The 13,878-nt window shown below is 49.1% G+C and overlaps 1 protein-coding gene across 1 annotated transcript in view; it reads right to left on the bottom strand.

The window, feature by feature from the left end:
* The window catches only part of HTR3A (5-hydroxytryptamine receptor 3A), a 41,243-nt gene that overhangs the window by 8,550 nt on the left and 18,815 nt on the right, over positions 1 to 13,878 (bottom strand). The window contains exons 8-12 of the mRNA XM_040483064.1: positions 6,999 to 7,148; positions 6,797 to 6,901; positions 4,642 to 4,896; positions 2,252 to 2,418; positions 646 to 690 (exon numbers count right to left, since the gene is read on the bottom strand). Coding sequence (XP_040338998.1) covers positions 646 to 690; positions 2,252 to 2,418; positions 4,642 to 4,896; positions 6,797 to 6,901; positions 6,999 to 7,113 — 687 coding nt within the window. The 5' untranslated portion in view covers positions 7,114 to 7,148. The remainder of the gene's footprint in view (positions 1 to 645; positions 691 to 2,251; positions 2,419 to 4,641; positions 4,897 to 6,796; positions 6,902 to 6,998; positions 7,149 to 13,878) is intronic.

The following is a 13,878-nucleotide window of genomic DNA, read 5'->3' as shown; positions in this document are numbered from 1 at the left end:
CCCATCAGCTCTCTACCAGCTCCCCACCAGCTCTCCCCCAGCTCCCCTCCAGCTCCCAGCCAGCTCCCCATCAGCTCTCTACCGGCTTGCCCCCCACCCCTGCTCCCCACCAGCCCGCTGCCGGAAGGGCCACATGAAGGCCTGGAAGGCCTCAGAGACGTTCTCAGCAGTGGCTGAGCGATGTCCCTCAGAAGCTTGGAGAGTTGGGAGGTGGCTGAGGGTGTGAGGACTCGGTGGATGGGACTGCCCCGTGTCAATCACCCAATTTGATTGTCATCACCCTTGGCTTAATAGAAGGAAGAACTTTCTAGCGATTAGAGTTGTTTAAACGTGCGGTAGCTTCCCGCTGAGCAACTGGGCACTGGAGGTGTTTATCAACAGAGACCAGACAAGTTGTTGTTCGAGATGCTGTGAAACCACTCGGAAACCAGAGGGGGTTTGGAGGATTTCTCCTCCGCTGAGCACGGAGCTTCCTTCCATCTCCAGTCCTGAGAGGAGAGGGGCCCAGACTCCCGGGTCTCCTGAGTCTGTCTCTGAGCCTCTTCCCCCCTCCCCTCACCAAGGCCTCTGGCATTCCTGACTCTTTTGAGGAATCCTTCCTGGAAGGGGAAGATCCCGTCCCAGGAAATGGGGGTGGGCGCTCACCTGCCGGTACCAGATGTAGGTGGTCAGGACCTGGTTCTTCTCATCCTGTGAAAGGAAAGAGGGCTCAGCGTCAGTGCCCCGTGGGCGGACGTCCACCTTGCACACGTACCCCAAGAGGAGCTGTTGCTTTGGGTCCCTATTCCTTCGGGAAGAGGTAGTGAAGAAAAAGAGAAAAGGGCCAACCAGGAAGAGTTGGTTGGTCTTTGACTAGGACACATCTAGGAAGAAATACAACTGTTTCTTTTTTAATTTCCTATCTATCTATCTATCTATCTATCTATCTATCTATCTATCTATCATCTTTTACTATTTTCTATTATGTTATACATATATATGTCTCTATGACACATATATTTTACATATATAATATACGTAACATATAAGATAAGGGAAAACATAAAGGGGGTGCCTGGGAGGCTCAGTCAGTTAAGTGTCTGACTTCTGATTTTGAATTAGGTCATGATCACATGGATAGTGGGATTGAGCCCTGAGTCAGGCTCTGTGCTGACAGTGTGGAGCCTGCTTGGGATTCTCTCTCTTCCTCTGTCTCTCTGCCCCTCCCCTGCTCGTGCTCTCTCTCTCTCAAAATAAATAAACATTTTTTTAATAAACATTTTTTTTTTAAAAAGAGAAGACATATAGAAAATATTTTATCTATCTGTATTTTTTAGATGTTTATTTATTTTGAGAGAGAGAGGACACATATGCATACCAGTGGGCAAGGGGCAGAGAGAGAGAGAGAGAGAGAGAGAATCCGAAGCAGGTTCTGTGCTGTCAGTAAGGAACCCAACATGGGGCTCAGTCCCACAAATCGTGAGTTCATGACCTGAGCCGAAATCAAGAGTCAGATGCTCAACTGATTGAGCCACCCAGATGCCCCTATATCTATACACTTTTACATATTTGTATGCCTGTATATCTACACCTGTATCTCCCTCCCACCCTAGTATGCAGTCAAGAAATGCAAAAACACACAGTCCAGAATTCATCACTGTCCCTCATTCCCAACTAATTCCCAGCTTTGCTTCCCGAAACAGCCACACGGGCTGCAGTAGAGACCGTGAGGTCAGGTCCTGCTTGCTCTGGTGCTCTCTATCTCTGCAACTGCTCTCTTGTTTATCTCTGCACAACGTCTGACCTCCTCACCAGGCAGTGCACCCCACCCTACTACAGTCATTGATGAAGGAATTGATTTATCAATTGGTTTAGGATTAATTGTTCAACAATCATTTATCAACACCTGTCATGTATCAGGGGCCCGTGTCAGACACCAAGGGCCTAGAAATGAATAGGACAGATGAACAGGACAGCTTATGTGGGGACATGGTTACCATGACACAATGCATGAAGAACCACATGTGGTAAGTGGACCTCTAGGAATAGGGGTTGAGAGAGGCAGCCACAGAGGTGACCCTGGTTTTCTGGTTTGGGCAGCTCTGTAGACGGTCGGTGCTGTTGTCCAGCCTGGCACGGGTCTGTGCCAGATCACACGTACTCTGGGTACTTGAATGTCCCCTGTGCTGCCCAGGGAGTGACCCGGCCTTACATGGTCTCTCACCCCAAAAGGCCCACCTCTGAGTGGGGCAGACTGGGGCCTAGTGCTCACCACGCTGAGGATGGCATAGACAATGACATCGATGGACACGGTGGTTGGCTTCCTCCAGTCCCGCACGGGCCGCACGCCCTTCTGGTAGTTGGCCAGGAGGTAATCTGACAGCCTCAGCAGAGCAGGCCTAGAGGTGTTCTGAGCCTGGGGGTGCTCCCTGCGCCTGGCTAGGAAGAACAGGGCAAAGTGGGCATCAGAGCCTGAGGCTTCCCCCATCTTTTGGCCTGGTTTGAAGGCTATTAAAAGGAAAATGCCTCCACTATTTTCACCCCAGAGTCCCAGATACTTCCACAGACTGAAAGTCCCGTCACTGGAATGTTTTGTCCACAGAGATTCCTGCCCAAATCTGAAGGTATTGTCTCCTAAGGGTAACCTACACACTCATTTCCATGAGAGAGGGGAGCTGGGCTGTAAACGCAGGTGATATAAGACAGGTGAGGTCTAAGTGGGCCAGGGGCTGAGAAAGGTTGAGCAGGTACCTGCCCAGAGGAGGTGGTCTGCAGGAGACAGAGGAGGGGAGCTGGGGAGCTAAGGAGGAGTGGCCCTCGGGATGGGTACTGGAAGGAGAGGGGGCTGCAAGGGAAGGTGGCCCCAAGTACACCATCTGTAAGCCCAAAGGTCTGCATGAAGGTTTGCCTCAGTCAAGGTCAGACCTCAGCGTCTGGCCAGATCCTCGTCGGCTCCTTGACCCCAGCCTCCTATTAACAAAGAAAGAAAGGAGGCATCCCGTGAAAGCTGCCATTCCTTCCTGCGAAATCCTCCCCTCTGAGTCATGCACGCACAAACTCCTGGGGGCAGGTCTCCTCCAGAGGGTTGATTTATGGGCAGATTTGGTGGGTTGGGAAGAGGGTTAGACGTGAGGTTACAGGAAGTGAGGAGAAACTGAATTGTTCCCAGAGCAGGAGACCTATAAGGACAAAATGGCGATGAGAAAACCGAACTCTGAGGTCCTCACCCCATTCTATGGGGGTTTCACGTGCACCTGTTACCCCTCTGGGAAATAGCGGAAGCACTTCCTGAAAGGTGCCAAGAAAAAGAAGGTGAAAGTCATAGGGTAAGGAATGCGAGAACCCTAGAGGACCAGGGCACAGGGGGCAAAGCTGTTAGGGGACTAGCAGGGTGCCTCTGGGGTCTTCCACAGACCAGGTGCCAGTGGGCCTGACTTTCTCCAAACAAGGCTGCCTCTTCTCGCATCTTGTCTATATAATGTGGGCAAATCTCTGCTACAGATCCCCCTTCCTGCTCCCCACCCACTTTCCCAGGTAAACTTTCAGCTTCCCTCCGAAGGACAGAGAAGAGCAGAGAGAGGGGGAGGACAAGAGACCACTTATTCCTGTGGAATAATATCAGTTAACACATTCTTCATTTCAATCTTCGAGCAGCCCATGGGGGCGGCTGTCATGACAGCACAGTTTCCAGATAAGGGTCCCCAAGGCTCAGAAAGGTGGAGACTGTGCCCCGCAAGTGGGGGAAATGAGATTCAGATCCAAATCTCTCTGTGTCTTCACTACGCAAGCAATAGCCCTGAGTCTATTGCTGGGAAACGGACCGGTGTGCAGGGAGCCAGACTGGACAGCAATTCTCCTCGGCCAAGAAAGCTCCGAGCCACAGCCTTAACACGCCTCCTGGGTCTGTTGGTCCTGCCGAGCTTCCACAGGGACAGCTCAAGGCAGGAAAGCCAGCACGCACGTGCATCTCAGTTCTTCCTCTCTGTTCAGCCCTGGGACGGCATCCTAATTGTGCCCCAGCTCTCCCAACCTAGCTCTGCATGGGGAGAAAAACCTTCCAAAACAGGAAATAAATATTGTTTGTGGCAAAAGGAAACAAATCCTTTTGTGACCCAAACACCTCATATCCCAGGAAAGCAGGAGGAAAGGGTAGGGGAATGCAGAGAAGTTTGGGGTTATTAGAGTTTAGCTCTGGAAGGGAACTTGAGGAAAGGAGGCCCAGGGAGCCCATGCAACAAGACCAGGGAAGCTGAGGTTGGTTCTGGTCGCCACTCTGTTGCTAATGTGCTGTGTGACCTTGAGTGAATTATGCCCCCTCTCTGGGGTTATAAATGTCCCATTTATAACAAGAAGGAGTAGACCAAATGAAGTCCAAGGTCCCTTGCAGCTACTGTTCCATGAGTTTGGGAGCAGGGCAAAGAAGACAGGAGCCCCTCTCGGCAAGCCCTGCCCTCACCTGGCACTCCACCACCCCTGCTTTTGAGCTGGACCATAGTGCCTTCAAATTCTTGTGCTCGGATGTGGCAAGATCCCTGACTTTCCCGAAGCAGCACCCACTCTGAAAACCTCCCTCCCTCAACCCCTGGGGGAATCAAACATCCCCTACCCGACCTCTGCAGGTGGCCAGCCATGTCCCGTATCTTTTCCCACCCGTCCCCTTACCTTGTCCATGTGCCAGGAGTGTGGGCAGAAGCAAGGCCAGCAGGACCCGTGGCACCCACGACAGCATGGTGACTTTCCCCGGGCGTGAGCTGCCTTGGAGTGGCCTCAGGGTAAGACGTGCTGACAAGCAGGCTGCCCACACTCTGCCGGCTTCATGTCCCAGCCGGCCTGCCTCCTCAGGGCCGCCTTCCACACCTCTGAGGCTGCAGCCTCCCACTGCTGAGGGGCCACCAGGGCTGGACAGTCGCCAAGTTCCTGCAATCAGTCCCTCAGCCGGATCAGGTTTCAGGGCGGGAAGGAAGGAGAGGGAGCCAGTGAGAGGGGAGGCCGCCCAGCTGATGTCATGGGGCAGGACTTAGTCCGCCCCTTCAGCCAGGTGGCTGGGCCAAATGCTCCAAGGAGTAACTTGGGGTGGGGGGCTGGGGGGTTGGGGGCCGCTGCAGGGGCTCCTGGAGCAAGGGTGCAGCCTGTCTGCTGGGAGTGGCCCTGGGCTGCTACCTTCATTTATGTCCCATGGCTAGTACGCTTGGGTAGCATGGGGCTGGGGCAGGGGGAGGTGCGGCGGGAGCAGGGGGTGCCATTCATTCACTCCCCTTCCTAAGCAGGGGCCGGGCATCTCTGCACACAGAGGAAGGGACCTGGGTTACCACATGGGGTTACTTCTGTCCTTTTGTCCTCATCAAAATATTTATTTTTCTCAACAAAATATTTAAATTTAAATATTTAAGTAGTAACCTGTATATGTAATTTATACTAAGCAAATATATTTATATATTGTTTCATATACATAATATGTATTATTATTGTTAAGTTTATTTATTTTTGAGAGAGAGAGAGCACAAGGGGAGCAGGGGCAGAGAAAGAGGAAGAGAGAATCCCAAGCAGGCTCCAAGCACTGACAGCACATAGTCTGATGTAGGGCTCAAACCCACGAACCATGAGATCGTGACCTGAGCCGAAATCAAGAGTTGGACGCTAAACTCACTGAGCCACCCAGGCACCCCCATAACATGTATTATGAAAATATAATAAGGGTGCCTGGGTGGCTCAATCAGTAAAACATCTGACTTCAGCTCAGGTCATGATGTTACGGTTTGTGGGTTCAAGCCCCGCATCAGGCTCTGTGCTGACAGCTCAGAGCTTGGAGTCTGCTTCAGATTCTGTGTCTCCCTCTCTCTCTATCCCTTCCCCACTTGTGCTCTGTCTCTCTGTCTCTCTCTCTCTCAAAAATAAATAAACATTAAAAAAGTTTTTTAATTAAAAAAGAGAATACAATAATACATGCTTATTATAGAAAAATATGAAGAAACATTAAAATCATCCATGGGCTTACTCACTACCCAGAAACATCCCCTGTTAATATTTTGATATCTATTCCTCTATAATTTTCTGTTATAATGTGTACAATGAAGTAAATACATTGTACATATAATTTTGCATCCCATCCTGTCCTTTGCTTATTAATACCATTTCATGAACATTGTCAACACTTTCCTTTTAAGAATTTTTTTAGTGTTTATTTATTTTTGAGAGAGAGAGGCTGAGCAGGGGAGGAGCAGAGGGAGAGAGGGACAGAAGATCTGAAGCAGGCTCTGTGCCGACAGCAGTGAGGCTGATGTGGGGCTTGAACTCACAAACCATGAGATCATGACGTGAGCTGATGTCAGATGCTCAACCAACTGAGCCACCCAGGTGCCCCATCAATACTTTGCTTTTAAACGTTTTCTTGAAACAAGGGTTTCTTTTTCCTTTGTCAGTCGAATAGGAAAGGATCTGTTCCTCAGACACCCAGCTGTGTGCCAAAAAAACTGTCAGAGAAGAGTGTGGCTGGGAATTTCTGTTTGAGTGAATCTCACTCCCACTTTACCGTTTGGGTAGAAGCAGACTTCTTTGCCTCGAGTGTGTGAAAAGCAAGATACACCTGTATCAAATCATGGCAAGCCTCAACCACAAATATTTGTATTCCTTTCAATTCCATTTCCAGTTGGATTTAAGTGTGGCATAGGCTGGGAACACTGTGGGAAAGAAGAATTTTCTCAGTTGTCATGGTTGAAAAAAAATCACCTTGGTCAGGGCCGAGTCCTTTTTGGTTTTGTCTGGATTTCCCCCCTTATTCGTGTGCATGATGAAATCTGCATTAGCATTTAACACTCACGGATGGAGTCCCTTTGGATGGCTATTAGCCAGAGTTTGGTGCCGGAACGCTTGGTCCAGCTCAAGGAGATCGGGCTACGCTTCTCTGAAGTCGTGTGCTTCCTCACTGCACAATCCAGATAAAACATGGAAAATCATCTCCAGGAATTCCTTTTGGAGGAATGGAGATGAGGACACGCGGTACAATAGGAGAAACTAGGCACCTCCACTCCAGAACGAGTACATCCAGGCTTGACAGCAGGACAAGGCAAGAAGAACCAGGCTGTCCCCAGGCGTCCAGGCTGAGGTCTTGAAGGGGCTCAAACTCAGGAAGGGCATTTGTGGATTCCTAAATCCATCTTCAAGCCCAGCATCTGGAGTGATACACAAAGATTCTTAGGCTCATGTTCATTTCTCATTGTCACTGAGAAATCTGCTGTAAATTTCTAGAAGGATGTTTCCTCTTGTTTACGCGCATTATAAAATCTACAACAAGCATTATACCATTCACTGACGGGGGCCCTTCGTATGGCCGTTACCAGGTTTGGTGCTTAGCAGTAACCCACTGGGGTTTCCATTACAGTTGCTGCATCATTAAAGAACAAACAACACCTAGCCGCTCCCCTCCATGTCCTAACCACTGCCTCCGAATGCCCCATTTTGTCCTCCCTGGGGCTCCCTGCGCATACCCACAAGGCAGTCCCTCACCTGTTGCCCCAAGCCACGACCAGTGTGGCCTGGAGCCCATTCCTTCCACAGAGCCAAGCCACCTGGAGACAGACAGCAAGAAGAAGCACTGGGCACTGAACTTGTGCGGGCATGGTCCCCAAGCAGTGGGGGAGAGGGGGGCAAGAAGATGGTGCAAAGAAACAGAAGGTAATACTACAGGAAAAGAGGGATCTGGAGAAGAAGGGAGAGAAGGCAAAAGTAAAAGGAAGAGGAAAAGGAAGATGAGAAAAGAAAACATTGGCAGGAAACGGAGAAGAAAAGGAAGCTAGCAGTAAAAGGCAAGGAGAAAAGGAGAAAGAAAAAGAGGGAAATAGAGGGAGGAAAAGAAAAGAAGGCTTCAGGAGAGGCAGAGCCGTGGAGTTGGGGTGGCCTGAATGTGACTGACCCTCCACTGCTGTGGAATGGAGGGCCAGCCAAGGCCACATGCCAAGCCCCGGGCAGGGAGCAACCAAAAAGCCTGGAGACCCTGTCCTCTGAGCCCCAAGCCTTCACTTCTGCTCTGAGCTCCTGGAATCCTCTGGGACTGCCCAACTGTGCTGGGGAGGGAAGAGAATGTCTTGGTACAGTGTGTGCATTAGGGAATTAGCTTTAGGTAATAGGATTATAGCGAGCCGGGCAGGCCACGGCCTCGAATGGAGATGTATTGCCTCTGTGCCTCTCTGATGGAGCATCAGTCAAGTTTCCCCCAAAGAAATTTCCTATTAATGGATTTGATGGCACAGCAGACAGGGGGTAGTTGGAGCTGTGGCCAGTGGCGGGGTGTAAATTGCCTCCGATGAAACTGTGGAGTCACTTTTGTCCCTTTTAAACAAGATAAAAATTAGTGAGCGGCCTTGATGAACTCGCCGTGGCCGGTGGGGACGAGGGAAAAAGCAGAGGCCTGGCTAATTTGATTCCGGAGCTCTGCCTGCAGACGGCCGGGCTCCTCCGGGGGCGCAGAGGCAGACACGCAGACGGCAGCGGCCCAGGGTGGGTAATGAAAAGCCCTGAGGATGCAGGACCTGTAGGCCTGTGCCTTGGCTTTGTGTCCAGCTGCTCCCAACACCGTGCCCAGGAGGACTGTAGTCACGCCTGTGCTTGGCACTTTCCAGAATTCAATCAATCAACCTGGGTTTAAATCCTACAGAGGGCTCTGGGACTCAGTGTAATCAGGCGGTGAAGAGCCCAGGCTCATGGGGGCGCACACCCTCCTGCCCCTTACCACGGTGCTTGCTCCCATTTTCCAGGTTAAAACACAGAGCCCAGAAAGCCTCTGTGTCTTGCCTCCGTTCCCACAGCCCGTTAGAGGATGGAGCTGAGATCCCTTAGACTCCTGGCTGCAGCCTTTTACTTTCAGTCGTGTCTCCCGTCTCTTCCAGTAAATTTTACTGGTCTCTGAAACTTTTACCACCAAAGAGCCTGACCTTTTAAAACCTATAAACTCAGAAAAACTTCTGCAATCTGTCATAGCATCTGGCCCCACCAGGCGCCCACCTGCTGGGGAAGGGTTCCGAGCGGGGGATGCAGCTCCACTCTCCACGGCACCTTGAGGAGAGGGGTCCACAGGCCCTACTGGCTGCATGCTACCCATCTCGGCACTTGTTCACGGAATCCCTGTGGGCTCTACCCCTCAGCTCTGGGAAGGGCACAGGGTCAGACAGGGGAGCCCTTCTTCAACCAGTTCCAGGCACCTGACACATCCTGGCATGGAGGTTGAAAGATTTAGGTCATCTCCCCACGGGGATGATGGAAGCCAGGGAGATGGGAAGAGGCCTGACTCAGACTTCCTAGTTTCCCTGCCCACAGAGGCAGCAGTGGCCTTTATGGAGAGGAGAGAAGAGGAGCAGTCTCTTCCCTCCTGGCCTTTTCTTTCCTTGATGCCCCATCATGTCCCATCTCTGGGCCTTCTCTGTCAAGGCCCTGCTCCTTGGAATGGCCTGCTTCTGCACCACTCCACAACAGTACCTGCCATTTAGCAAGCACACTGTGTGCCAGGCACTGTGCTAAACTCTGTATCACATTTAACTTCTATTTCCTACGAAGAAGATATGATTATTCCCATACTGCAGATGAGAAAAGGAAGGCAGAGATGGCACAAGAACAGACACTTAGATCAACGGAACAGAATAGAGAACCCAGAAATGGACCCACAAATGTATGGCCAACTAATCTTTGACAAAGCAGGAAAGAATAGCCAGTGGAATAAAGGCAGTCTGTGCAGCAAGTGGTGCTGGGAAAACTGGACAGCGACATGCAGAAGAATGCCACTTACTTACACCATACACAAAAATAAACTCAATATGGACGAAAGACCTAAATGTAAGACAGGAAGCCATCAAAATCCTCAAGGAGAAAGCAGGCAAAAACCTCTTTGATCTTGGCCGCAGCAACTTCTTACTCAACACCTCTCCAGAGGCAAGGGAAACAAAAGCAAAAATGAACTACTGGGACCTCATCAAAATAAAAAGCTTCTGCACAGCGAAGGAAACAATCAGCAAAACTAAAAGGCAACCGACAGTATGGGAGAAGATATTTGCAAAGGACATATCAGATAAAGGGTTAGTATCTAAAATCTATAAAGAACTTATCAAACTCCACACCCAAAAAACAAATCATCCAGTGAAGAAATGGGCAAAAGACATGAATAGACACTTCTCCAAAGAAGACAACCAGATGGCCAACCGACACATGAAAAATGCTCAACATCACTCATCATCAGGGAAATACAAATCAAAACCACAATGAGACACCACCTTACACCTGTCAGAATGGCACCATTAACAACTCAGGCAACAACAGATGTTGGTGAGGATGCAGAGAAAGAGGATCTCTTTTACACTGCTCATGGGAATGCAAGCTGGTGCAGCCACTCTGGAAAACAGGATGGAAGTTCCTCAAAAAACTAAAAATAGAACTACCCTATGACACAGCAATTGCACTACTAGGCATTTATCCAAGAGATACAGGTGTGCTGTTTCAAAGGGACACATGCACCCCTATGTTTATAGCAGTACTATCCACAATAGCCAAAGTATGGACAGAGTCCAAATGTCCATCGATGGACGAATGGATAAAGAAGATGTGGTATATATATACAATGGAGTATTACTCAGCAATCACAAAGAATGAAATCTTGCCATTTGCAACTACGTGGATGGCACTGGAGGGTATTATGCTAAGTGAAATTAGAGAAAGACAAAAATCATATGACTTCACTCATATGAGGACTTTAAGAGACAAAACAGATGAACATAAGGGAAGGGAAACAAAAATAATATAAAACCAGGGAGGAGGACAAAACAGAAGAGACTTATAAATATGGAGAACAAACTGAGGGTTACTGGAGAAGTTGTGGGAGGGGGGATGGGCTAAATGGGTAAGGGGCACTAAGGAGTCTACTCCTGAAATCATTGTTTCACTATATGCTAACTAATTTGGATGTAAATTTTAAAAAATAAAAAATAAAATTAAAAAAATAATAAATAAAAATAAAATAAAATAAAATAAAATAAAATAAAATAAAATAAAATAAAATAAAAAGGAAGGCACGGAGTAGTCAAGCAGCCCGTGCAGAATTCCAGGGCTGATAAATGGAGGGTGTGGTGTTAGGTCCTACAAACTTGAAAGCCTGGGCTCGTAACCTCCCGATTACAATGAGTCCAGAGAGAGCATTCTGTAGGATTGAGGCCCAGGCTGACTGAACTCTGGCTCCGATCCCTAGTATGGATGGGAGTCCCCCCATTCCTGCCTTGACTGCTCTTATTGAAAGGGCAGGCTCATTGGGTTGGCCCTACATGCCTGCAAATTAAAGATTCTTTTATTAAAGAATAGTCATAAGAATATATAATAACTTTAGGGACCATTGCATTTATTGTTTTCCCCAATAAAGACTGGATTCAGAAATACTGCCCTTTCCCATCCTGGCCCCAATATAGCCAGTTTCTGCAAATGCTAGGTATGGGGCTTCAGAGTAAACTTGGGACCAGTGACCTTCTGCAACCCCTCGTCATGGGATGGAAGTGATGCTAGAATCTCTGGACTATTACTCTATTGAGTCTGGGTGCATGGGGTGGGGCTTCCTTGTCATCTGTCACCTGGAGAGGAAGTCTTTTCTAGTCCTCCAAGCAGAAGGGATGGAAATCCTGAAGCAGGTGGCACAGTGGGGCTTTTTCTGTCGATATGGACCTCAAAGGTCAAGATGGTTGAGTTCGTTTTAAGGCACCACCGTCCACATGCAGACAGGCAAGAAGTAGAGGTGAAGAAGCCCCAAGAAAGGGGCCTCATGAAGTCATGCTTCTCCTTTGGGAGCCCCTAGAGCATTGCGGGGCTGCAGGGAGGTATTCGACAGGCCTGGGATGACCCAGCACCCTGTGCCCTACAAGACCGAGTATTTCAGTCGGCGAATACTCCTTTGCCTCCTTGTCCTTTCTCTTCCCTTAATGGGTGTTCATGTGGGAATCCCCAACCTTCATCTGCCACACTAAGGGGTGGAGGAGGAGGAGGACTTTGTTCCTGATTGGCCAGTGAGGTGGCAGCAGCAACTGTCTGAGAGAGAGAAGCGTCCAAGCAAAGTGAAACCCTAGGGGCCCCACTGCCCCACCTTCCTAGAGATCTTCCTGCAGCAAAACCCTGGAGATCCGGGGACTTGTTTTCATAAGGGTGGTGGCAATCCTTCATGCAGGCCGTGTGCAGCAGAGAGGCAGGCCCACCCTTCTTTTCCCCTCCCCTCCTTCCTGGCACAGAAGGGTGGCCATATTGCTCTGGGTCCTTACAAGTAGCCAAGACCAGGGTGCTCCAGCTTCTGGAGAATGTCTCCTTCCTATAAGATGAAGCTCCCCTTCTACCCCAATCCCCAGATATCCATCAAATTCTGTTCGTTGGCCACAAACAACAGAACCAACTCCAGGGTGGTCTCCAGAGTAGAAGGTCAACCTGGAACGTGCACCTAGAGTCAACAAGCTGGTAGCAAAGGCCAGGCATGAGTGTGGCTGGCAATGTGTCATTAGCCCATCTGGTCACCCCAGAGCTGGGCCAGGGACAGAAGGTTTGGTTTAAATTTCTCTTCTACTTGAATTCTAATTTCTAGAAAGGAAGGGACTAGAGAGGGCTTTTTATCCATTCCCTTGCCTCTTGGAAGATTAGTGTCTTAATATATTGTTATTAGTATTTTCCAAAAACTTTTCAAAGAAGGAAAACTCAGAAGCCCCTTTGGGATTCCAAAGCAAAGTTTCCTGTACTATTAAATTTTAATTGCACTTGGTACAATTTGAATCATTTCCTTTCATCCTGTGGAAATGAGTTCCATCTCCTATTCATCCTCTCCATTGTCTCTGAGAGGGTGAGAACCTGGTGGTCATTTCTGGGCTCTTCCAGAGGCAGAGAATAAAAATATTTAGCAACCTTCGTGAGGCTCTGCATGGTTTACAATGTACTTTCCTGCATGCTCCCCTTTCACTTTGATACTCAGGAGAGCTCTCTGAGGTAGGTGACCTTGTCCCCATTTTATAGCTGGAGAACTCCTGCTGTGAGACATGTAGCAACTTGCCCAAGGTCACTCAGCAAACAGGTGGCCGAGACTGGTTTAAAACCCTAAGCCAAGAGAAGATCTGATTCTCTCCTCTGCCATTTCCATTGGGGGAAGGAGCAGAGAGGAAGGAACAGCAGGCTGTATGGTTGTTGCCTCAGGGGCGGTGAGATGCAGATCCGGGGACAGGGTGGGGAGGGAGACATTTTCTTTATCTACCCTGTTACGCCTTTAAGTTTTGTCCAGTGTACATGTACCATCTCACTGAAAAGAAACTAGATGGGTTTTTAAAAGGAAGCAAGAGGAAGAATGGAATACCAGGCGGCTCTAGCCTTGCTTCCATCGAATACTCCCAAGTGTGGCCGTGGGCGAACCAACTAAATCCTCTGTGCCTAGGTCTTATCACCTATCAAATGAGAATAAAGGAATAGTTGCTCTGCCTACCAAATTCACGGACTCTTTTTGAGAATAGTATAGTTCAGTAATTATTACTCTGGAATGGGGAAGGCAATGCCAGCATCATATGGTTCAAATTAAGCACACGCCTTCCCAGATATTCTGAGACCCGCTCCCTCCCCACCTCCCCCAACAATTATGAAAATCGCAATTCATGTGTTATGAAAAAAGCACAGGGGCGCCTGGGTGGCGCAGTCGGTTGAGCGTCCGACTTCAGCCAGGTCACGATCTCGCGGTCCGTGAGTTCGAGCCCCGCGTCAGGCTCTGGGCTGATGGCTCAGAGCCTGGAGCCTGCTTCCGATTCTGTGTCTCCCTCTCTCTCTCTGCCCCTCGCCCGTTCATGCTCTGTCTCTCTCTGTCCCAAGAAATAAATAAACGTTGAAAAAAAAATTAAAAAAAAAAAAAAAAAAAAAAAA

The sequence above is a fragment of the Herpailurus yagouaroundi genome, unplaced genomic scaffold (assembly GCF_014898765.1).
Source record: "Herpailurus yagouaroundi ecotype Mexico unplaced genomic scaffold, PumYag 161, whole genome shotgun sequence".
Lineage (NCBI taxonomy): Eukaryota > Metazoa > Chordata > Mammalia > Carnivora > Felidae > Herpailurus > Herpailurus yagouaroundi.
Note: the sequence above shows the minus strand (reverse complement) of the source record. Positions and strands in the feature narration are given on the sequence as shown.